This window comes from Sorex araneus, chromosome 9, assembly GCF_027595985.1.
Source record: "Sorex araneus isolate mSorAra2 chromosome 9, mSorAra2.pri, whole genome shotgun sequence".
Taxonomy (NCBI): Eukaryota; Metazoa; Chordata; class Mammalia; order Eulipotyphla; family Soricidae; genus Sorex; species Sorex araneus.
In genome coordinates, this window is record NC_073310.1 from 22,337,841 (window position 1) to 22,363,865 (window position 26,025).

At 41.2% G+C, this 26,025-nt stretch overlaps 3 gene segments (V, D, J or C); all 3 read left to right on the forward strand.

Moving 5' to 3' along the window:
• The first annotated feature begins 801 nt into the window (after positions 1-801).
• LOC101540973 (immunoglobulin lambda variable 2-18-like) lies at positions 802-1,414 on the forward strand. The segment is given in 2 exon segments: positions 802-878; positions 999-1,414. Coding segments are annotated over 2 exon segments (462 nt in total).
• A 9,141-nt stretch (positions 1,415-10,555) lies between these two features.
• On the forward strand, positions 10,556-11,120 carry LOC129407089 (immunoglobulin lambda variable 2-18-like). The segment is given in 2 exon segments: positions 10,556-10,601; positions 10,714-11,120. Coding segments are annotated over 2 exon segments (453 nt in total).
• A 12,708-nt stretch (positions 11,121-23,828) lies between these two features.
• Positions 23,829-24,323, forward strand: LOC129407090 (immunoglobulin lambda variable 4-3-like). The segment is given in 2 exon segments: positions 23,829-23,874; positions 23,992-24,323. Coding segments are annotated over 2 exon segments (378 nt in total).
• The last annotated feature ends 1,702 nt before the right edge of the window (positions 24,324-26,025 follow it).

The window sequence follows — 26,025 nt, forward strand, 5'->3', positions numbered from 1 at the left end:
TACAAGGATGTTCAACAGCTGAGGATGAGCTTTAGATGAATTAGTTAATCCAAGGGTCTGTATTGAGCTTGGACTGGGGGAGGCAGCAGAAGAAATAGGACAGAATTTCCCATTTCCCACTCAGATGCCTCTGCTGGATTTGGGCTGTAACATGTGTCCCCTAGAAGGCAGTCAAGGCTTGTGTGTGGGAAAATATCTTGATGTGGTTCCCTGACTTGCATGAAGTCCATGAGTTACTTTCCTATGAGCTTTGCTAAAGTGACTGAGATGGAGAACCCCATGAGTTATACCTCAATACATTATATTTTATACATAATTATTAAATAATTGCTAGCTCAAACCCTAGTTCAGGCCACCATACAGACATAAGACAGAAAACCCAGACTGTTGAGGAGACCTAGAAAGGTCTGAAGAAAAAAATGGGAAAACAGCAGATTTGCCTGAAGGCTATGGAAACAGAACAGTCAGATCGTGTCCATCTGCCTCCTCTGTCATCGTCACCATTTCACACGGAACACAGAATGGAGGTCTTAGACTCCTGAGCCAGGGATTCCTGGGCTATGTCTCCTTCAACAGGAAGGATGGGAATCTCATCATGGTACAATCTGTGGCAACCCCTCCAAGTGTGTTTTAATCTCTCAAGAGAGAGCTGCAGTTTAGAGCTGCAGCATCACAGGGTCAAGTTTGAGCAGGTGGGTGTGAACAGATGTTAAATGAGGAAGTATATTTGCATGGAGGCCCTCCCCTCTGCAGAGGCAGAGCAAGGGATAAGAGTAGGTGGGAAAGCAAAGTGTTGGGAGTCAGAAAACAGCATTTGTGAGGCATTTCCACTATGGCCTGGGCGGTGTTTCTCCTCACTCTCCTCACCCAGGCCACAGGTGAGATCTCTGGGGCTGGGCGTGAGGGGGATTCTAGTTTGATTCTATGTCCTCTCCTCACCTGTGAAATATCTCAAATTCACCAGAGTGTGGTTCTCATTTCCCCCTTCTCTTTTTCAGGTTCTTTGACCCAAAATGCCCTGACTCAGCCTTCCTCCAAGTCTGAGGCTGTGGGACGGACGGTCACCATCTCCTGTGAAGGAAGCAGCAATGACATTGGCTATTACTCAGATCGTGTCTCCTGGTACCAACAGCACCCAGGAACAGCCCCCAAACTTTTGATTTATGGTACAACTTCTCGGCCCTCAGACATCCCTGATCGCTTCTCTGCCTCTAAATCTGGCAACACAGCGACCCTGACCATCTCTGGGCTCAAGGCTGAGGACGAATCTGATTATTACTGTTGCTCATATACAAGAAGTAGCACTTTCCACAGTGGCTGCTCTACACAGGGAAGTGAGACAAAAACTTGTTCTAAGTCTCCTCAGATTGCTACACTTCTGAATCCAAGTTTTGCTGCTCTTTTCTTACTTTAAAATTTTTAGTAAATTGGCCAAGCAAGTGAAAACAGAGATAAATAAATGGGACTACCTTAAACTAAGAAGCTTCTGCACCCCAAAAGATACAGTGACCAAAGTACAAAAACAGCTTACAGAATGGGAAAGGATATTTATCCAATACCCATTCGATAAGGGGTTGATATCAAGGATATACAAGGCACTGGTTGAACTCTACAAGAAGAAAACTGCTGACCTGATCAAAACATGGGGTGATGAAATGAACAGAAACTTCCTCAAAGAAGAAATACAAATGACTGAGAGGCACATGAGAAAATGCTCTACATCACTAATTATCAGGGAGATGCAGAACAAAACAACAATGAGGTACCATCTCACACCGCAGAGACTGGCCCACATCTAAAAAACAAAAGCAACCAGTGTTGGCGCAGATGTGGGGAGAAACGGACTCTTCTTCACTGCCGGTGGGAATACCGACATGTTCAGCCATTTTGGAAACAATATGGACAATTCTCAAAAATTTAGAAATTGAGTTCCCATTTGACCCAGCAATACCACTCCTAGGAATATACCCAGAGAGGCAAAAAGGTATAGTGGAAATGATATCTGTATTTCTATGTTCATAGCAGCACTGTTCACAATAGCCACAGTTTAGAAAAAAGCAGAGTGTCCAAAAAGAGATGACTGGTTAAAGAAACCTTGGTACATCTATACAATGGAATACTATGCAGCTGTTAGAAAAGATGAATTCATGAAATTTGCATATATATGGATCAACATGGAAAGTATCATGTTGAGTGAAATGAGTCAGAAAGAGACAGACATAGAAAGGTTGCACTCATATGTGGAATATAAAGTAGCAGAGAGGTACAAGCTTGCACTGATGCAACTTCTGGAAGAAATTTCTCTGAACTTAGTTACTAAAATATGAAAATACAGAAGTGCAAAATCTCGGGGCCACTATTGTGGCCACATGACCTCATATCTCTTCATTCTCAGCAATGGAAAACAAATTATCAAATGCTTCTTTTCCAGCAGGTCCGAATTTGGGGGGCGAGGGGGAACTCCAAAAAATAATAGTGAATTTTTTGTTGAAATATTGATTGTAATCAAAGTAAAGCGAAAGTAAAGTGAAATTTACTAGGTACATAGGCGGGGTGGGGGACTGGGAGGGTGGGGGTTTGGGGGGAAGGTTTACTGTTTTTCTTGGTTGTGGAATATGTGCACTGGTGAAGGGATGGGTGTTCGAGCATTGTATAACTGAGACTTAAGCCTGAAAGCTTTGTAACTTTCCACATGATTCAATAAAATAAAACAATTAAGTTACTGTAAAGTTTAAATAATAAAGAAATCTTCAATGATTTTTTTACCACATGTATATTTCATTTCTAACTCTCTCAGCATATATGTATTTAAGAATAGATTAATTTTATTTAAATCACTTACAAAACGTTTACTGAGAATATTTATTTTTCTTGTTTATATCTTTCATAACATTTATTTTGTATTTTATATTAAAAGTTATTTTATATGTTATTTAAGTTATTTTATATTCCTTCCATACTTTCATTATATTCACATTTGTGCATCTGTTACCACAATTATTCATTAACTCTTTCATGTTCTTTTTCTTTTAAATGAATCACCGTGAAAAAAGTTACAAAACTTTGAGGTTTAAATCTCAGTCATACAATGATCAAGCCCCCATCCCTTCACTAGTGCACATGTTCCACCACCAAGAACCCCAGTATACCTCCACCCACGCCCCACACCTGTGTGGCTAATGACCTTCACTTTATACGCTCTATACTTTGAATACATTCAATGTTTCAACAGAAAACTCACTATTATTATTTGGAACTTTCCTCCAAGAATCAAACCTTCTGAAAAGGCATCATTTGATAATTTGTCTTCCATTGCTGAGAATGAAGAATATATGAGCTTGTGCAGCCGCAACAGCGGCCGCGTGGTTTTGGATTTCTGATATTTTACTAATTAAGTCCAGAGATATTTCTGCCAGAAGTTGCATCACTGCAAGCTTGTACCTCTGGTTAGTGGGCTCTATAAGATGGCAATCAGCCTGTGGCCACTGCAGACACCACCGCTGGTGCTGCCACAGAAAGAAAAGGCCGAAGAGAAACACCTTCCCCTCCCACGGTGGCATGGGGTCGTAGCTCAGTCCACAGTCTAGATGCATTTCTGTAAGAAGCCACTAGGTGCCAAAAGTGGTTAGTATCATAGTTCAGGATCATAGTCTTTTAGGAGACTCTTTCATGTTCTTAAAAGAAATTCCTATTTCATTACCAGTACCTCTTAATTCCCTCATAGCTTAAGCTCACATAAACAAAAATAAAGATTATTGGTGCTTATATTTGTTATTTGAGTCATTTCACATTTATAAATGATAAACACATCGAACATTGTGTTTGGTTTCTTCTATTCTTTATCAAGTTTTTTCCTTATTTCTTTTTATAGGTCTAGAGATGGTTCAATATTTCTATGAAAGGTTCCAATATATGTATATGTGTATAATATATCAAATATTGGAGTATTCCTGTATTAATTGAGTTTCAATTGTAACTGAATTTTTCTGGTTGTTAAGAAACTGAGCAATCTTGGAAGCTATCCTAGATATATCCAAGTTCTGTAATGAAATAATTGTCATGTATTAATTGTTTGCTTGACAATTTATTAATTGTCATTTGTTAATTGTTTGGGGCCACATCCATTGAAGATCAGGAGTAATTCTTGGCTCTGCACTCAGGAATTATTCCTAGCAATGCTTGTGGGACCATATGGAATACCAGGGAACCAACTCAGGTTGGCCATGTGCGAAGCAAATACTCTCAACACTGTTTTATCCCTCTGACACAAGAACAGTCATTTAAAAAAGTATAATAAGTATATTATAGCATAATATCAGCTAAATTGTTTCCAGTCTGCTGGACCCATCATAATCTGTAATTTCTTGTCTATGCCTGAAAATTGCAAAATCTTTTCTCGAATCTTGAGATATGTCCTAAGTGTGAGCTTCAAGGAAGCCTACTGAAGTTGCTCCTATTATTTACACATTTTCTGACTAACAACCCTACCTCATTTGATGTTAGAATGCATGCAAGTGGAGCTCAAAATTTAGTCAAAACATAATAATTTGTTTTTTTTAATCTAAGAATTCAATACCTAAGACTATTTTTCTCCAAAAACTTCTTATTTTTCTTTGCTTTTGTTTATTTATTTACTTATTTAAATAGAATCACCATGAGATACACATGGTGTATCTTTGACAATGGACAAAGCTGTTCATTGTAGGGTTTGAGTCCTACAATGTTCCAACACCCGCCCTCCACCAGTGCACATTTCCCATCACCAATGTTCCCAGTTTCCCTTCCCCTGGCCTGTTTCTATAGCAAGCACATTACTTCTCTCTCTCTCTCTCTCTCTCTCTCTCTCTCTCTCTGTCTCTCTCTCTCAGCATGTGTGTATGTTCATCTGTTGTTTGTAGTTCAGATACTGAAATGTTATCATGCTCATTCCTTTACTTAATTTTCAGCACACAGTTTTTATCCAGATTGATCATTTCCAAATATCTTTCTCATCATCTCTATCCCTATTGCCTTCCTCTCCAGCACTTTTCACTTTCTGAATAAGAAAATTACGACTTCAATAAACTCTGGAAGAGGAAGAGAGGAACAAGCTGCAGAGATGCCTTCGAACCCCAGGCCAGACTGAGTTTCACCCAGGGAAACCAAGAAGGGGGTGGGTGAATCCCACCACCTGCCCAAACAGACCAATAGCTAAAAACTTTCCAGAACTTAATTGATTCCGTGCTCATGTCCACTCTCCTCAGGCTCAGATGAGACTCAGCCATGAGTGAATCTGCTGAAAATTTTTGTCACTGAAATCTCCAGGCTCACAAGGAGTTGGAATGTGCCTCTTCCCTCATCTCTTTGTGCTCCCATATCCTGGCAATCACACCCACAAACTACCTCTGGGGCCACATAAGCTCATTAACAGCCATGACCCAGTGACTCATAAATTAACCTTGGAAGAGAAAGAGAGAAGCATGCCAGAGATGCGTCCAGACCCCAAGGTTACCATCCAGTTAAAATTCAATTCTAATTACATGACCTTATTTAAAATCTTTGAATGCCTGGAGCACATGTCTGCAGATGCAGTCAAACAATATCTCATACTCTATAAAGGGCTTAATAGCTCCCAGGTGATACAAAAATCTTTACACACTTTCCTGCAAAGAATCATTTTGGCATAAATTTCAGTGGATTCTTCATAAGAAAGCATCTCACACCACAGAGTAAATTATTTAGATCCTGCTTTGGGGCAGGTTTTTGGGGTGCCAGGTGGAATAATTCAAAATATGGTGAGTGGAAGGTATAATGGTGGTAGGATTGATATTGGAATATTGAATGTAGTAAATTATTGTGAACAACTTCATAAAAATAAAAATAAATTGAAAAAATAAAAAAGTTTTTTGCCTTCGTTGCTCCTCTTGCTGTGACAGGTTCTGTGTCCAGACCAAGTTTTAGGATAAAGAGGAACACTGTTGACACTGTTCAATGGGCCCAGGGACCTAGTGGTAGAAGGGCACCTAATAACCTTGGGTAGTACATGCAGACTAGCCTCACGAACCAGCCCCGAATTTTTTCATCCCGTTGGAATTCCTCAAGGATGCACAGAAGCTCCTATCTGGTAACTTGCACGGACATTTCTGCTCCACATTCCATTCCACCCCATTCTTTTCCCAAATCACTGGCGAATTGCTAAATTCACTCTGACTAAAACCTTTTTCTCACTACAGTTTTAAAAACTAGGAACTACAAAATCAGAACTGCATTCATAGCCCCAGAGCACAGCAGACAGACACAATGAGTATGCAGTGTAAAAAAAATCCCCCTAGCCCTCTAGCTTAATGAGCTAGTTTGGAGATGCCTGGGCGTCTATAACAGTACAACCAGCTTCTATAACCTCTCAGGGCAGAAGAAAGCCCTAAGCGTTGCTGACCCAAGACCAAATTAAATAAACCAAAAGAGTAGGAATGACCATACTTATATCAAAATAGATTTCAAAATAAGAAAGTCTATGAGGAAGGAATACAGATGATCCTCACATAATGATAGGTCAACTGAATAGCAAAAAGAACTTCTACTCCTAGATGCAGGATAAAACAACGAGATATCATCTCACACCACAGAGACCGGTCCACATCCAAAAATAGCAAAAGCAACCGGTGTTGGCGCGAATGTGGGGAGAAAGGGACTCTCCTTCACTGCTGGTGGAAATACTGACTGGTTCAGCCCTTTTGGAAAACAATACTGACGATTCTCAAAAAATTAGAAATTGAGCTCCCATTTGACCCAGCAATACCACTGCTGGGAAAAAAGATAGAAACCCATGAAGCTCAATGAACAAAACACAATATCACCGAACTCATAAACAACAGCAGTAAATCCTTCGACAGTGTTTTTAGTGATGTTATGATGAGGATGTCCAAAGAGCTCAAAGAAACAATAGCATAGGTAGTCAGCAAAGCACAAGAAAGTATGAGAGTCAAGATGAGAAAACTACTAGTCAGAAATCACAAAAGTGAAGAACATGGTAGATGATATAAAAAAAATGTTGATAGAGGCTCTGAGCATCAGAATAACAGAAGCTGAACAGAAGATTGAGGAGGTCCAAGATGAAAAGCGGGAAACCACTGGAAAGCAGCAGAAGGTGGGAAACACCCTGGAAAGAAATGAACAGCCTACCAGAGAATTATGGGATAAGTTCTGCACTGTAGCATGTAGCACTGTCATCTCATTGTTCATCGATTTGCTTGAGCAGGAACCAGTAACGTCTCTATGTGAGACTTGTCACTGTTTTTGTCATATCACATACATCACAGGTAGCTTGGCAGATCAATTAAGCAATTGATCTGAAATACATTTGTTATATATAACATTCACCCAGAATGAGAAGAGGAGAGAGGGAGAGAAGAAGGTGGAAGAGAAGGAGGAAGAGGAGACATTGGTGGAGGACGATGTACACTGATGAAAGGACAGTAGTTGAATATTATATCACTGAAACACAATCACGGAAAACTTTATAGTTGTGTATCTCATTGTGATTCAATTAAGCAAAATTAAAAAAATTTTTATAATGTGAATGAAGTTTAAAAACAATACTGAGCAATGCCAGGTGTGACCCCAAAACAAAACAAAACAAAATAGAAAACCCAAAGACAAGGAGTTAGGAGTTAAAAGAAGAAAGACGAGAAGGTCAGAGGATGCTAGAAAGTAAAAAGTGTGGTAGAAATTAGCTTAATTCTGCTACTTTATGAATTTTGGTTATACCATTATGTGACTCCAGGGGGCAGAGGGGACCTGTATTCTGGTACCATCATTACTGTGGTTTACAGGAAATAAACTCAAAAGTCTCAAGACTGCCTCTCACTAAGTTTGTGTCCAAGAGAAGTAAGGCTGCACTGTCCCAAATCTGCTGTGTTTCCTTGAGTGCAGTAACACAGAAGGGAAAACCGGAAAATCACTGTTGTTTTCTGTTAGTTCAATGTGGCTGCTTCTCCTGTTTGCCTTCTATAGATACACATTTTTAGGGATTTGAAGAAGTGTTCTTTGTAAGTTCTTGGAGTTTATACCTGAATTAAGGGGTGTGTGGGGGGCGGGACAAATGGTATTCTGATCTCACTGATACTTTTAACTTGATATTATAGTCTTCTTTTTTTTTCCTTTTTGGGTCATACCCAGCAATGCTCAGGGGTTACTCCTGGCTTTGTACTCAGGAATTACTCCTGGCGGTGCTTGGGGGACCATATGGGATGCCGGGGATCGAACCCGGGTTGGCCACATGCAAGGCGAACGCCCTATCCTCTGTGCTATCGCTCCGGCCCCTAGTCTTCTTTTTCTTAAATGCTGTCAAGTACATTCTCCACTCCTCTCCATATTCGATGTTGCAGAGGTGGTTGTACAATAATGGGAGGGAGGGGTTATAGAAACACTGACTCTGATGCTTTTCCACTGAGTTATGGTCCTCACTGGAGCTGCACATCAGGTGGCAGAGCTTTCCCCACTCAGCACCAAGGCTTCTCAGGGCTGCCCTTCCTGGCCTGGTACCACACATTTTATAGTGTTCATTTGGGCTCTACTACATTAAGTTTGCAGTTGACACACTCATGCTTGGCTATGCTATGCCTGGGAGTTGCCTGCGGAGTTTGGAATCCACACAGCAGAGCTGCCAATCTGAAACAACAAAGCTTCCTAGATTCATACTTAGCACCTGGGGATTGAACTGGCAAGGCAGGCATTCCAAGTTCTGAATGGCTCTTGTGGGTCTTCGGACTTGGGTTGAGGGCTGGGGGTCACAATAGCTCATTAAATAGTTCATCAAGTTTCTTCTTACGTGTTAGTAACGAAAAATGCTTGGCAAACTTGAAAAAGCTGCTTGAAGGTATAGTAGAACTCCCAAAGTAGCCATCATTTGGAGAGATTAAGAAAGATTCTAGAATGCAGGTAAGTGCATTGAATTGAGAGATACATTTTTGTGGCACTTTTATCTACAGGTCATTTCTAGCTGACAGGTGGCATACGCAAATCCTGTATAAAGGACCAAAGTTAATGACTAAGAACTTAAAGATGAAACAGATATTTTGGCATTTTGTAGGGTTGAGAAATTAAGAATTGTAGTTCATGATCTGCTAGCAAAAAAGAAACCCAAGATTTCATCATAAGTTGAGAAAAAGATGAGAATATAACATTATTTTTAGAAGATTTTAGATGAAATCAAGAGAAGGATGTAGTATTATGTTGTTCTTTATGTGTAGTATCCATAGTTACAGAAAGAGGACTTATAAGCATATAGTATTTACACAAGGAATTTGATCACCTATCTATGAATGTAGTGATCTAGAAGAAAATCACTGTAGAAAATTGAAAAAAATTCCCTATGACCTAGTCAAAAATAAAAGACAAATTGGAAAAAGGTTCCTGGATAAAATGACTATTCGTAAATACCATACTGTTTAGATAGATCAGAAAAATCAAGCTTTGGTTTCTCTGTCTCTCTGATTACTATCTCCATGTAACACCTACTGTGGGATACACAATTCAGTCTTGACTCTGGAGAAATATCAAAGTAGGATAAAATCAAGTTTCAAGTTAAATAGCATAAAGAAGAGATGAAGAGATACAGAGACAAAAACCTATTGTGGCTGGCGGATGCCCTTGTTTGCTGAAAAGGGTCCCTCCCTGGTGTGTTTGCGTGTGTGAGGGTGGGGGGCTTGGGGGGGGGTAACCTGGGAGTGGCAATCTGCTTCTGAGTTTCAGGACAACAAATAATTCAGCAAAAACAAGTGTAGTTGAGGTAGTGACAATGATGTACCTGAGACCCCCACCATGGGCAACCAACCACCAAAAACAGGTGTTTACACAAAAGGGTAACTTAACTTGGCCAATGTCTGAGAGAACGTGAAATATGACCACACAACAGAGGGCATTTCCTGGAGCAACACCAAACTGAGTGATCACTGAGGCAGTTGCTTTACAAGCAGAGACCCAGAGGATTAGGAAGGTCATGAATGTATGAGATGTCCACTCATTTATCTTCCTCTTTAAAGCAGGAATCAAAATGTTTGTATTTGAAAAAATCATATCAAGGAGAGTTAATTTGTTTGATAGTTAATGCTCTGCAGTAATACAGAGGTGACAGAGGTAGTCTACTGCTGGTTCAATCTCTGGCACCAGATCAGACTCCTGGATTTGGCTTTGGGGTCCCAGAGCATCACCATGGGGACCCCAGTGGTCCACAGCACTATACAATGTACTTGGTGCACAGCACGACTCAACCTGGGCATTGAACTGTCAGCCCGATTAACAGAGTATCACTGGGAGTGTCCTCCATGTCCCCATGAATGCCAAAATAATATTATAAAGACAAGAAAAATAAAAACTAATAATAATGATTTTTAAAAGGAATGCAAAAGCTTCTGGACTCCAAGGCCAGGCCAGAGAGGGGTGAGCAGAGGCAGGTGCAGGAAGCAGCTTTGCATGCAGGCCCCTCCCTTCTCTGGGGCAGGGGAGGGATAAGAGCTGGCAGAGAGCCAGGCCCAGGGTTGGGGTGTCAGCAGGCAGCACTCTGGGCATCTCCATCATGACCTGGGCTCTTCTCCTGCTCAGCCTCCTCAGTCAGGGCCCAGGTGAGGCTCTGGGAAGGGACCCGGGTACATACAGGCTCACCCTTTGTCTCCCCTCCTCAGGTTCATCCAGAACCAGCCTGAACTCACCAGTGTTTTATTTCTGTTTCCTCAGGAACCTGGGCCCAGAATGTCCTGACTCAGCCTCCCTCAGTGTCTGGAACTAAGGGACAGACAGTCACCATCTCCTGTACAGGAACAAGCAATGACATTGGGAGATATAGCTATGTCTCCTGGTTCCAGCAGCAGGAGGGAACAGCCCCCAAAACCCTGATATATGATGTCAATAAGCGGCCGTCAGGGATCCCTGATCGCTTCTCTGGCTCCAAGTCTGGCAACACAGCGACCCTGACCATCTCTGGGCTCAAGCCTGAGGACGAGGCTGATTATTACTGTAGCTCATATACAAGTAGTAACACTTTCCACAGTAGCTGCTGTACACAGGGAAGTGAGACAAAAACTGCTAAAAGATCTTTTTGGTCCTTCTCTTCTAAACTTGCAGTGCATAAAAATGTTAACTAAAAAGTTAATGATTTTCAGTTGAAATAATTAGGAAAAAAAGCTTTTAAAACAACATTGAATTCATGTGGGTTTTTCTTTATAACAAATATGTTTTTTTTTCTTTTTGGGTTTACACCCAGCGATGCTGAGGGGTTACTCCTGGCTTTGCACTCAGGAATTACTCCTGGCGGTAGTTGGGGGACCATTTGGGATGCCGGGGATCGAACCCGGGTCGGCCGCATGCAAGGCAAACGCTCTACCCGCTGTGCTATTGCTCTGGCCCCACAAATCTGTTTTTTATTTAATGTTAATTTTATAAAGTTGTTATGTTGGTGTACTGTAACAACAAGTCTCTCAATGAGAGACTTTACTGGTGCCATATCTAACAAATGGATGACTAGCGGGATCACAGTGACAGTGACAGTGACGTTGGTGTAATCCCAGCAATGGCCAACATCCAGATACTATAAAACCAAGCTCTCAGCAGCCACGTGACATCTTATAGCCTAGTCAGAGATCCTGGCAAGTTACTGAGAGTTTCCTCCCCACATGGGAGAGCCTGGCAAACTCCCAGTGGCGTATTCATATGCCAAAACCGGTAACCATGATGGGTCTCATTCCCCTGACCCTAACAGAGCCTCCAATGTGGCACCTTTGGGAAGGACGAGTAAAAAGAGGCTTCTAAAATCTCAGGACTAGGACAAATGGAGATGTTCCTGAGAGTGCTCAAGAAAATCGAGACCAACAGGATGATGATGATGATGATTATGATGATAAAAGTTGTTACAGTCGTCCATTACATTTTATATTCTAACACCAATCCCACCACCATTTCACCTTCTCACCACCAATCTTTCCACCCCTAAATCCAAACCGTGCACCCAAAGTAGAATAGAAATAATTAATTTTGTATTGCTCATTTTGGATAATCTGCTAAAAATGGTCCAATAAGTTTCCCTTAGAGAAAAGTGTACAAAGAGTGTTATATTTTATCCTGGAACCATTAAGCCCATGTATAAGAGATTATTAACATGTTTAAAAAGTTTTGAGCCTCATTGTGTGTATGTATATATGTATGTATACACACATGATATTTGTTGCTGTCTGGTCCCATCAAATATTGTGTGCTACTCTTGTTACAAAAGTGGTATAGAGTATATACGTCGCATGGCCACATTCACTTTAGGAATTCTAAAAGTTAGAATACGATTATACAACAGAATCACTCATCCAAGCCTGTGGAGAGCATTCGTGAGCATGGTGGTGATTGAGTTCTGGGGTTTTCGCTACCAGGACTCTGTTGGGTGGAGTGGGAAACTCACCGGCACCCCTCTGAGTTGCCCCCATTAAGACAGCTGGTCCAGGATCTGGAGGCATCTCTCCAGCATTTTGTTCTATGTTGCTCTCTACTGGGAGATTTATTTCTGATACTGATCATGTCCCTTAATGAGACTATTTGCCACAAGGGGGCAGTTCGTGGGCAGAACTCACTTTTTGACATGTATTAAAAAATTTTAATTTATTTGAATCAAACAAAAGCAATAACTATTAATACGACACTAGAGTTAAAAGTGATTACATAACAATTTTTAATATTAAAATTAATAAGTATAAAAATCTATTTTATGTAAAAATTATTATATATGATCATGGGTTGTTATATCCTCGTCTAAGAATTTACTAAGTTGTTTTGCTATTGGGCCTCCTGTGCTATTGCTTTTGATTGTTGAATCTAGTTGGATTTTAAGTTACTTTCCCATATAATTTGTTGTGCTCCTACTGGAATTTCAGTATTGACTAATTAGGAGGTGTTGTGGGTCCAGAGACTTCAGGGTCTATTTTCTGGATCAATGAGTTGACATGGAACCACACAGGGGAGATGGGTTTGAATGTTGGGGCAGGTGTGAGGAAAGACTACACAACCTGACACTGAGAAGACTGCAGAGTTTTCATTCTGGGCACTTGAGTGCCTGGAATTTTTCGCAGTTTGGCATCTCTGAAAGAATATTAGTGAATTGGAACAATTAAACCCTTGGTGTGACTGCAGCAGTGGGCTGTGGGCATGGCTACTGAGACTTCCTGCCTCCCAAGGGCACGCCAGAGTTATCCTGCAAGGGCTAGTGTTCTATGAATTGTATCTGCTTAGCCTGCACCTCCTCAAAGACTTAGTCATAAATCAGTAGAGCAGAGCTGGTGGATGAGTCAATCTGGTGGCAGCTGTGGGAGGTGAGTCTTCCTGTAAACTTTCTATTCACTAATTTAAACATTTTGCTATATTTGCCGTTTATTACATATTTTACTAATTCAATTATTTTAGTATGTCAGCATGCCCAAAATTACGTTATGAACTCTTTGAGAAATTAGCATTTCACTTCATATTTTGGGTACATTGTTGGTAAGAATTTACATTCTATATTTAAGAAATATAACTTAGAGCTTTCTTATATCCACAAAATTTCCTATATCCACATTCAATTATATGATATTTTCGATAATATATTTACCCTCCCAAGTAAATACGTCAAACATCTCTGGTACCGACCTATTGATCTCCTACTTAGCATTTCACCATATGCAGATCTTTATTCACTATCAATGGACTTGCCTCATCTGATTTCATGTTAACGGTTTCATGAATGACTCCATTAGATGTCTCATAGTTAGCACAATGATTTCAAGATTCATTCATTCATCTTGTAACATGTATCATCAATATCTTATCCCTAGTTATGAATATGTGATGTTGAATTTCATAACTAGAATTAATTTTGTTAAATCGTTAATCCTTTGTTAAATTAGCCAATCTTTTAAGTATCAGTTAACCTGCATTCTCAAATTCCACTGGTAAAGTGACACTTTCAAATGTAGAAGAGGAATATGTTTGGTTCATATTACCATTCATGGAAAAATAAATATAGACAATTAAGGAAATTTTATTCTAATTACATTCTAGAGAGGAATAATTAATGCTAATTAGTTTGCTTCTGAAACCCATTTCTTTTTTTAAAATTTTTTAAATTTTATTGAATCACCATGAGATAGTTAGAAGCTTTCATGTTTGGGTTACAATCTCACAATGATCAAACACCCATCCCTCCACCAGTGCACATTCCCCACCACCAATATCCCGGCTATATCCCCCCTTTTCCACCCTCCCCCTACCTCCCCCTGAATATGGCAGACAATATTCCCCACACTCTCTCTCTACTTTTGGGCATTATGGCTTGCAACACAGACACTGAGAGGTCATCATGTTTGGTTCATTATCTACTTTCAGCACACATCTCCCATCCTGACTGATTCCTCCAGCCATCAATTTCTTAATGATCCCTTCTCTATTCCATTGCCTTCTCCTCTCCACTCATGAAGCAGTCTTTCAGCTATGGGGCAACCCCCCTGACCCTTGTATCTACTGTCCTTGGGTATCAGACTCATGTGATGTTATTTTATACTCCACAAATGAGTGCAGTCCTTCTACGTCTGTCCCTTTCTTTCTGACTCATTTCACTTAGCATGATACTCTCCATGTCTATCCATTTATAAGCAAATTTCATAACTTCATCTCTCCTAATAGCTGCATAGTATTCCATTCTGTAGATTCACCAAAGTTTCTTTAGCCTATCATCTGTTTTAGGGCACTCGGGTTGTTTCCAGACTTTGGCTATTGTGAACAGTGCTGCAATGAATATAAGTACAGATGTCATTTCTACTGTGCTTTTTTGCATCCTCGGGATGTATTCCCAGAGGTGGTATTTTGGGGTCATATGGAAGCTCAATTTCTAGTTTTTGAAGGACTGCTCATATTGTTTTCCAGAAATGCTGCACCAGTCGGTATTCCCACCAACAGTGAAGGAGCGTCCCTTTTTCCGCACATCCACGCTAGCTTTTGTTCTTTTGAATGTGTGCCCGTCTCTGTGGTGTGAGATGATATCTCATTGTTGTTTTGATTTGCATCTCCCGATAATTAGCATTGTGGATCATTTTTTCATGTGCCTTTTGGCCATTTGTATTTTTTTTTCTGAGGAAACCTCTGTTCATTTCTTCTCCCCATTTTTTGATGGGGTTGGAGGATTTTTTTTATACAATTCTACTAGTGTCTTGTATATCTTGGATATTAATCCCTTATCAGATGGGTATTGGGTAAACATTCTTTCCCATTCTGTGTGCTCTTTCTGTATTTTAGTCACTGTTTCTTTTGAAGTACAAAAGATTTTTTTTTTCTCTTTGGGTCACACCCAGGGATGCTCAGGGATTACTCCTGGCTTTGCACTCAGGAATTACTCCTGGCAGTGCTTGGGGGACCATATGGGATGCTGGGGATCAAACCCGGGTCGGCCACGTGCAAGGAAAACGCCCTACCCGCTGTGCTATCGCTCTGACCCCGGAGTACAGAAGATTCTTAATTTGATGTAGTCCCATTTCCATTTGTCAAACCCAACTCTTTCTAGGAAAAAAAAAACATAGTTGGATAGCATGGTTCTGCAGACCCAGCAAATTTCACATTGATGAGCTTAGAGGAAAGATTGTCTCAAGGTGGTAAAGTGTAGGCACAGCAGCAAAGCCACAGGTGTTTTGTGACAGACATTGAGAGGGGAGGTACCTCAAAATGGTCTTTATTCCTACCCTGAGCCCACTCTTTCTCTTAGGTTCTAAAAGTAAAGGTCTCCCCCATACTTTCTATTACATTGTGTTTTGACTACTGTGTTATACCTCTCTCTCAGATATCTATTTCCTTTTTTTTTTTAAGAAATCAGTCTATCTTCTCCCCACCCCATTATTGGATCCAATCTTCTTTATCTTCATTTTTTTAAATTTTTTTATTGAATCACTGTAAGATAGAGCATTACAAAGCTGTTCATGATTGATATCAGTCATACAGTATTCCAAATAGCTGGAGCAATGGCACAGTGGGTAGGGCATTTGCCTTGCATGCGGCCAACTCGTGTTCGATACCAAGAGTATCATGCCCGCACAGCAGAGCCTGACAAGCTACCCGTGCATATTCGATATGCCAAAAACAATAAAAAGTCTCACAATGGAGACATTACTGGTGCCTGCTCGAGCAGATGGATGAACAATGGGTGGACAGTGCTACAGTGCTACAGTGCTTGTTTTGCAAAAGTTCTTTTTAGGGCACAAGAGATAGTCCAGCAGGTATGGCATTTGCCTTGTACATAACCAACCAGGTTTTGATCCTAGCACCGCGTATGGTCCCCAGAGCACATAGCCAAGAGTAAACCCTGAGTATATCCAAGTGTGGCCCCAAAACATCACAAAAATAGGAACAAAAGCTTGTTCTTTCTTAAGGTTCAGAAGAGTCTGCCAAATCTTTGGGTGTTGGAAACTAAATATAATAGCAAAAATCTTTGATTTCTATGTTATTTATACCATATTAAAATCAGAAGTGGACATAAAAACTAAAAATTACAAGTGGACATAAAAACTAAAAAATCATTTTCTGCTGACTCCAATGTATTTATTGAAGTTCTGTCACTGACTTCTCATGAGCCTTTAGCTTTAGCACCCTACCTTCATTCCTGGTGCTGACTTTTTTTGTTTGTTTGTTTTTGGGTCACACCTAGTGATGCACAGGGGTTACTCCTGGCTCTGCACTTAGGAACTACTCCTGGTGGTGCTCAGGGGACCATATGAGATGCTGGGAATCGAACCTGGGTCGGCCGCGTGCAAGGCAAATGCCCTACCATCTGTACTATCGCTCCAGCCCCAGCCTGGTGCTGACTTTTCAACCAGAGACTATGTTTGAAAGAAAACATAGTCATTTAGATATGGTAGACATTCTAGAAAATTCTAATCAGATTCACGGAGATAAAAAGTACATAGCTTATCTTTTCACAAACATGTATTAAGATTCACGGTATTATCAGCACTATAAAATAAGATTTTTCAATTAATTTCATGAAATAGTAATAGAAGTTATAAAAAATAAACAATAAAAACTCAGAAGAGATTGAATAAAGATGAGACTTTTTGGATAGCTGTAACAGGAATCCCTGGGAAAGAGAAGAGGAAGAAACAATAAATTAAAAATTAATTTGTAGGACACAGAGCAAAAATGTAGCAGGTAGAACATTTGCCTTGCACATGGTGAGCTTATCACTGAGCATCTCTGAGAAAGGCCCCAAAAACAAACAAAGCAACAACAACAACAAAAAATTTGCAGAAATAATAAACAACATTCCACATTTCATACAGATTCATCAACTGACATACTCAAGAAGTTCCATAAAGCTCAAACTCAGGAAATATGAGAAAGAGCTCTAGTTTATCAACAGTAGGATTGTGCTATAAACCAGTGATGAATTTCCCCACCAAAAGCAGTTATACAAATAAACACCACATAAATAAATGAAATCAGAATTTTCATTAAGAACAGCGCGAGCAGCTCTATTAGAACAATATCTTTGAAATATTGAGAGAGGCTGAAGAGATAGTACAGGACTAAGGTACTGCCCTTGCACGTGCCTGACTATGTTTCAATCCCAGGAACTACATAACGGTCCCTGAACAGTGCCAAGAATGATCCTCAGAGCTAGTCAAACTAGTTTAAATCAGAAAGTCATTTCAATTGAGGGGAAAGAATGGGGCAGGATTGAACACAGGCTTATAGTTCTATAATCCTTATAGTAGTGGAACAAGAAGCAAGAAACCACAGGTTAAACAGGATGGATTTAGCACCAGGCACCATCTTGATGATCTTATTCACCATCTTTCATCTGTGCTGGTGGATACTACATAATAACCCATTTTCTGTAGTAACAGACCTTGAAAGCACATCTTTTAGGGGAGCTTCACCCGTTACTTAAAAATAGCTGAGTTACTTGGGTAGAGAGGCCAATAAGGGGGCCTGAAAAATAGTACAAGCAGGCAAGACCCCTGCCTTGCAAAAACAACTGACCCAGGTTAGATCTCTGGCACTCCATGTGGTCCTCAAGCCCACCAGGAGTGATCCCTGAGCACAGCGCTAGAGTAAATCCCGAGCAAAGACAGGTGTGACCCATAAAATAAATAATAACAAAAAATAAAAAAGAGAGAGGTGAATGATCATGTTAGCAACTGGCATATTACACATATAAGATATAAATTATATTTACATAAAGATGTATAGGTATAAAAGAACTGACCCTTAGTGTTCCCACTTGGCTTCCTCTAAAGATAGTTCTAAAGTAGAGTCAACTCCCATGCTGAAAGCCTAAGTCATACCATTTCTTTTGAACTTTGGAAATCACAATGTTAATGTCCTTAGACTTTGGGCTCAGACATGACTGAGAGAGACACAGTCTTGTGGGGACAGAGAATAGATTTGCATTCAGGGCTCCCTCAGACAGGAGCTTGGAGGCAACAAAGAAGCAGGGCTTTCTTCAGGCAGAGCTCCTAGAAGCCCATTTCATCATGAACTTGATTCCTTTCTACCTGCTCTCTCTCATTTTCTCCACAGGAAAGGCATCCAAGACACTCAAGGATCCTGCCTTGGATTTGCCCCGATGCACACTACAAAGAGGCAGCTACCTGCATTCCAGATTGCCCTTAATTTGGGCTGGAATGATAACACAGCGGGTAGGGCATTTGCCTTGCACGCGGCCAAGCCTGGTTCAATTCCCAACATCCCATATGGTCCCCTGAGCACCGCCAGGGGTAATTCCTGGGTGCAGAGCCAGGCATGACCCCTGTGCATCACTGGGTGTGACGCAAAGAGAAAAACAAAGAAAACAAAAACAGATTGTCCTTTATTTTCTCTTCCAGGGTTATGTGCTCATCCAGTGCTGTCCCAGATCCCTTCTGCAACTGCCTCTCTGGGAGCCTCCATCAAATTTACCAGCAGCAGGGAACACAATGACTTCACTAAGTGCTATCAGCAGAGTCCAGGAAAGGCCCCTGTCTTTGTGATGTATGGTAGGAGTGATGGAAGCCATAAGAAATGGCATGATATCCCTGATCGCTTTTAAGCTCCAGCTCAGAAGATGAATGCTACTCAACCATTTCAAATGCCCAATCTGTGGATGAGGTTGAATATCATTATACTGTATGCCATGCTATATATGACCAAATCAGTTATGACAGTGATGAAAACAAGGGAGAAGTAAAAATAAAACCTTTCACCCTTGCCTTTTTGATCACAGAGACTTACGTTGTTGTTGGATATCATTGGTTTGTCCTTTCCCCCTTGCCACTAGGAGCTTAGGTTTATCAGTCACACCCATCAAAGTGCTCCCAAGTCACTCCCATTCCTTTGTTTATCTGTAACCATTTCTACCAGTTTATCTGCTCTTCTCTTAATCAAACTCTGTTTATTGGTAAGGTCAGAACTTTCTAGGACACTGAATATTATAACATTGCCTTTCTCTCCTCTTTATGCCTTTTGAATAATTTACTTTAAAGCTATGTCTTTTTTGTATAGACACAAGAAGACAATATTATGTTTTTACAACTTAAGACTTAATTGGCCTCGAATATTATTCCCTTCTGGGCATCTGCTTTCTCCACTTAAGCCTCAGTTGCCCTCAGTTCCTAGCACCCCAAAGTAGGGTCCCCGACGTGGGACGGGAAGGATCCAGGGCAAGCGGTGAGTTATGTGCTACCCTGGCATCGAGATGGGCCTGGCCAAAGTGCCTAATTCTTAACTATAAGTTAAGAGCTTGATCATAGACAAATGCTGTCATGATCCAATAGTAATTATGAGACTGGGACCCTGCCAGGGATAGGAAAGACTGATCTGGCCTGAGCACTGTAGTCTGAGATTGAGATGGCCCCAGGAGAGCAATTCTATAAGCTTTAATGCATCTCTTATTGTGTCCATACAAAATAATTAATATTAATATTATGAATTCTTATATGTTTGCTGGCTGAGAAGAGAAACACCTTCATGGGACTCTGCCCTTGGGTGGATCCTCCTGCTGAAAGAGAATTAAGTCCTAGGAGAAGCATCCCCTAGGGAAAAGAACCTAACCCTATTGCTGACCACACCTATGTGTATGCCCCAACCCCCTGATGCGGTGGAGATTTAACTAGGCTGTAAGAGTGGGTTGGGGGCCAGATCCACAGATCGAGAGAGAGACCGAGAGCCGGGAGAGAGGCAGAGAGAGAGAGAATTAAGTAGGATGGGGGAGAAAGAAGCAGGAGGAGAATCAGAGGAGAATGGAGATGGACATGAAATAAACCGATCGAGCAACCAGTTTGGCCTTCTTCCTTCCTTCGCTTGCCTCGCCGCCTGCGCGCCCCTTCTTTTCTTTTTATTTTTATACAACTGTGTTGTTCCCTGTCCTCCCCATAGAACCTGGAACTGTAGACACTACTTCCTGTAAACCAAATAATCCTGAACACTTCTGAAGGCACAACCATACAGAAGCAGACAGGACTCATAACTTAGGTCAACTGAGAATACAACTTTCTGTTTTCTCCACCACATTCCATGAGACTGAGATACTAGTGCACTGATAAATTCAGGACAAAGACCATTCTGATTGGGGGCTGTGTTAAGATGACCAAGTCCTCAATACCCATGGGCTCCAAGCTCCCATCATTAGCCCTACTCCAAGAATGGCCTTGGACTAGGCTTTTTAGTTTGGCTTTGAACATTAGAGCAGCAAGCACCAGCTCTCACAGCTCTCACAGTGGTGTGTTAGAATGAATCTTGTTCACTGTTTGGTTCAAACAGTGCCAAATAAAATAAACTCAGAGCAACACAAAGAAACTTTGTTATTAAAGTAGTCACCCAACTCACACCCTCTAACTTCCTGCTGTGAACCCACAGAGTGTCACCGTGGCTGCTTAGCTCTTCTGTTATCTGCTGGGAGCATATGTAACATTCACTAATGATCTGGCTTCTATCTAAAATTTAGGGGGTTGTCTTCCAATTTTACAGTTGTGGGAAGGGCCTTCATATTTCTTCCACTTCAGTATTTTGTACTAGGATGGCACCTCTTCTCCTCTTACCCATCTGTTCCACCCTAAACCTTGCAGGCACCTACACAACCACACCTGCTCTTAGTTACCCACCTCACACACTCCAATTTCATGCTGTGAACCCACAGAGTCTCATTGTTGACCTTCCATTCCCCCATGACTCCCCAGCTTTAGAACTTAAGACCTAACTTTACCTGTCTCTCCTGCTAAAATATTGTCACCAGGCAGTGGAAGTGGCCAGAAAGCAACAGAGGCAGAAATAGAAGTTTGATATTATGAACAGTGTAACAGCTCACTTCTCTGATGATCCAGAATCAGAAGTTCCATCATTAGCACCCACAAAGCTATTAATAATGAAAAAATCCCTTGAATTTTTCACCACTATTTGATGAAGACCTCAGAACAACAACACTGGTTATAACAAAAACTTTTAAATTCACCATGTCTGAGAAAATTGATAAAAATATTAATATAATCCATGTGAAACAGAAGTACATTATAGTACCAAGTTATAGAAGTAGAATAAACAATGCTGAAAACCGAATCAATGAACTTGAAGATAAAACATAAGCCATCACCAAAAAAATGGAAAAAATAGAGATTAAAAAAGGAGAAAATGTAAGGCATTTAATTGAACATGGAAAGAGAAATAATATCCAAGTTATAGAAATAACAGACATGGGAAGAAGAGCTAGTTTAGTGATATTAACAAAGACTTTCCCCAGCCTAAGGAGGGAGATGGTACACATTTCAGGAGGTGCAAATAGTGCCAAACAAAATAAACTCAGAGCTAAACCAAGAAAATTTGTCATCAAAATAGTAACTACCAAAGAATTGGATTTTAGGTATCTGAAATTACTTATTTCATTTTCACTGATTCCTAGGTGTTACTAGTTTAAAACTGCTGAGTTATAAGAATGGAAATTTAAAAACTAATCATTAGCATTATGTCAAAACATTGTAAGTATATATGTAGTATAGTTTATTTTTTAATTTTTTAATTTGCTCATTATGAAGGGCTAGAGCCATAGCACAGCGTATAAGGCATTTGCCTTACAATTGGCTTACCCAGGTTCAATTCCTCCATCCCTCTCAGAGAGCCTGGCAAGCTACGGAGAGTATTCCGCCCACATGCCAGAGCCTGATAAGATCCCCGTGGCATATTCGATATGCCAAAAACAGTAACAAGTCTCAAATGGAGACATTACAAGTGCGCACTTATTGGATGAACAATGGGAGGACAGTGCTACAATATAGTGCTACTCACCATGAAATTACAAACTTATTCATATTGGGTTTCATTCATACAATGTTTCAACAAGGATCACTTACTAGTATCCACTTCCTTCCACCAATGGCCTCTCCTCACCCTGCTTTTCAAGAGTCACTTTTTCAAACATGCATTTTTGTACATGGTTTCCAGTACTGTTGCTGATAGGGTTTCATACACAATAGTTTACCATCTTCCAGCACCACTTCTCTGCTCCTATAAAGGCTTCCCTCCATATAGATGTTTCCACCTTCCTGTATCCCCAGAGTTGGACCTTTGCGGTGGACCCATGTTCCCAGCAGCTCAGAGATGAGATGGAGCAGGAGGTCCCAGCTGTCTCTGAGCCCCTGCCCCTCATGCAGAGACATGTACAGTCGTGGGGCTCCCATGCAGTAAAAAATGAGGACCACACTCCATGTTCGATGTCCAACTCCCCCAGGAACCCTAAAGATTGGTCCTCGCTAATCCATGCTATTCTGAATTTTCCACTGAGTTCCAGGGGAATTTCACTGAAGAATGTCACCTATGTCACTGCAGGCCAGAAACCCAGGCCCAATTGTTCAACTGCTCCTATGGCATCCCAAGCCAGAAAACACTGATTTCTCAGCTGAATTTCCAGGAAGGGAACCCCTGAAACATGGTCCAAAAGCCTTGTTCCCCTGAGCCAGACATCTCAAAGGCGATCACAGGGCTCTGCACCAAGGGTCCCCTGTATGGTAAAACCATGATCACTCCAACTTTGCATCACACTCAGGGCCCCTTCCTAGGTACAAATGCTTACCTTATGACAACTGCTGTCAGGGCTGTATCAAAGTATAAGTCAGTCTTGGCCCCCAACAACTCTATCCCTTATTCAGGAAAATCACAGTGCATACGTGCCAAAGACATGACTGGAGATGTGACCCCTTCCTCCAGCTTGAACTGGACGGTGAGGAACTGTAAATACCCAAATCTGGCCCTAAGTGTCAGCTCCCTCTCCCACAGTAATTGCCCCCTCCTTATACTATCCCCTGTCTCCTCAAGGGATATGTCTTCTACTGAATACCAGTTCTCAAGTTCTCCGTTACGACTGTCTTTGGGAATTTGTTATCTCATCATTATATTTCTATATATCTTGCATATGAGAGCATTCATTTGGTGTGGCTCTCTCCCTCTTAAAGTTCAAGAGATGCTGTCCTGTTCAACCACCACCACAGAAGGAGGATGGCATTCATCCTGGAACCTCTAGGGGGCGCAAGAGTGCTGTTTGATGATCAGTACATTTAAGTCCCTTGGGCTGCATTCAAGTGAAAAAACAGGTGTCTGAAGCTTTTTCTAAATATACTTCATAATAGAATGAACTCCCAAATGAAAACCCATAGCTGACGCTTTATTTGGAACCTCACAGAAGTGTCAGTTTGAGGTTAATGATGAATGGAAAACAGATTTGCATTCAAGGCTCCACCCTCTTGTGACTGCATGAAGAGAGGACACAGAGAGCCAAGGAGACACCAGTGCATAGGGCAGTTTTAGGAGAGCGCTCTCGGAAACCTCTCACCATGGCCTGGGTTCCCTTCTACCTCCTGCCCTTCATTTTCTCTCAAGGTTAGGCCATCCCCAAATTAAAGGGTTCCTTCTCCTGTTTTTCCCTCCAAGCACAGTCCTGGGGAGTATTTGACAAGTCTAGGTGAATTCAGCATTATTGTTTATTTTCTATTCCAGGATTTTGTGCTCCACCCACGGTGACTCAGACCCCTTCTGCTAATGCCGCACCTGGAACCTCAATCAAATTCACCTGCACCTTAAGCCAGGAGCACAGCAGCTACTATATTTTTTGGTATCAACAGATTCAAGGCAGGAGCCCCACTTATCTGATGCAAGTTAAAAGTGATGGAACCATCAGCAAAGGGGACAACGTTCCTGATCGCTTCTCAGGCTCCAGCTCAGGGGCAGACCGCTACTTAACCATCTCAAATGTCCAACCTGTGGATGAGGCTGAGTATTATTGTGGTTTAGACTATCCTGATGCTGGCCAAACTGGGTATCCACAGTGACAAAAACAAAGGAGAAATGAGAACAAAAACTCACTGTCTGCCCTCTTGATCACTAAGATTCAAGTTGAGCTACTCTCTCTTCCCAGGTCCCTGAGACCAGTGAGTCTTCTTTTAGTTCTATCTGGTCTCTTGCATGAGAAGCAGATGTTGGTCATAACCTAGGTCAATTTCAGACTACAGTGTTGTTTCCTATTGATGGCAATGCACCCCTGGGTGACTTACCTGAAGGCTAGGACTGAATGTCTGCCATTGGTCCCTGCATGGCACAGACCTGTGTCTCACCAGCCCCACTAGGTGTCCAACAAGCCATACCTGACATCTACTAGTTCCACTATGCATGGGAGTTAATCAACAGCACCCAATTTCTTAGGGAGCCGAGGATTCAGACTGGAACAAGGCATTGCTTTTTGCAGGAAAGGAAAATCAATCCTAGGTCTTACCCAGACTTTCCTGGTCCTTTCCCTTCTCTCAGAAAAGAAATTCAGGAAAACACTAGCAACTAATTTGGAACAGATTTTATTTGGAGGTTTTCTGAGGAAACTGAATGTAGGAGAAATGAAGGAGAAAACGAGAGCACAATGCTGTCAAGAGAGAGCACAGGCTTCTGCAAAAGCAGAGGAGAGATGTGGGTGACACATGTGCTTGGCACCACGTATGCTTGGCCATGTGGATACAAACATCATGTGGGTTGGATAGTGTATGTGTGCACTTCCTTTGTTCAAGGTGGCTTTTGTAGGGTTTTTCCCAAAGCTCCCCACCTGGAGCTTTTTATGTAGTTAAGAGTCTATTGCTAGGGTAGTTGCCAATGGAGTAGAGTTGGGATTGGTCTTCTCTGAAATTCAATTTTTGGCCTTCATTCTCACTGGGACTTGTCTCATAGTGGGGTCCAGCCTTCTTTGTGTCTGTTGGCACCAGATAAGGGTCTTTTAGGCCTTAATTCCTGTGTTTACAAAGTGGGCTTTCTGCAGCCTTGGGGCAATTGGTCTTATTACTTCCCAAGAATTCCATTGTGATGGGGGCACTTCCCTCTCTACCTGCCTGCCTTTAAAACACATACATTACAATAAAATGGCAAGTATTTCAAGCTTCTGAATAAAGTTCTCTTAGTGGCAAAACATAAGTACCAGGAGGATTACTCCACAATTTAGTAGCTGGCCTCACATGCTGGGGTATAAGGCAGCTCAGATAGCGAATGGACCCCCAAGTAAAAGGTGCTAGGACGGTCTGCTTGGGATGTGAGATGTGGGCTGAATGTAGACTATAGTCCAAACATGATGGCCACTTAATACCTCTATTGAAAATCACAACACACAAAAGGAGAGAGAGTAAGGGGAATGCCCTGCCACAGATGTGGGTTGAAGTAGAAGGAACAGGGTGGGGTGGTGGGAGGGATGCTGGGACTATTGATGGTGAAAAATGGACACTGATGTAGTGATGGGTACTCGATCATTGTATGACTGAAAAACAAGCACGAAAATTTGTAAGTCTGTAACTGTGCCTCACAGTGATTCACTAAGAAAAAACTAAAAAAAAAAATAAAAGCAAAGCACAATAAAATTAGTTCTAAGTAAAAAATAAATAACTAGGTTTGATACCTGACTACAAGCTGTCAGGAAAAAAGTTATCTGAATAATAACATGGGCATTTTCATGCATGGACCAGTTAGAGTATGCACAGTACGTGAAAATGCAGTACATGAAAA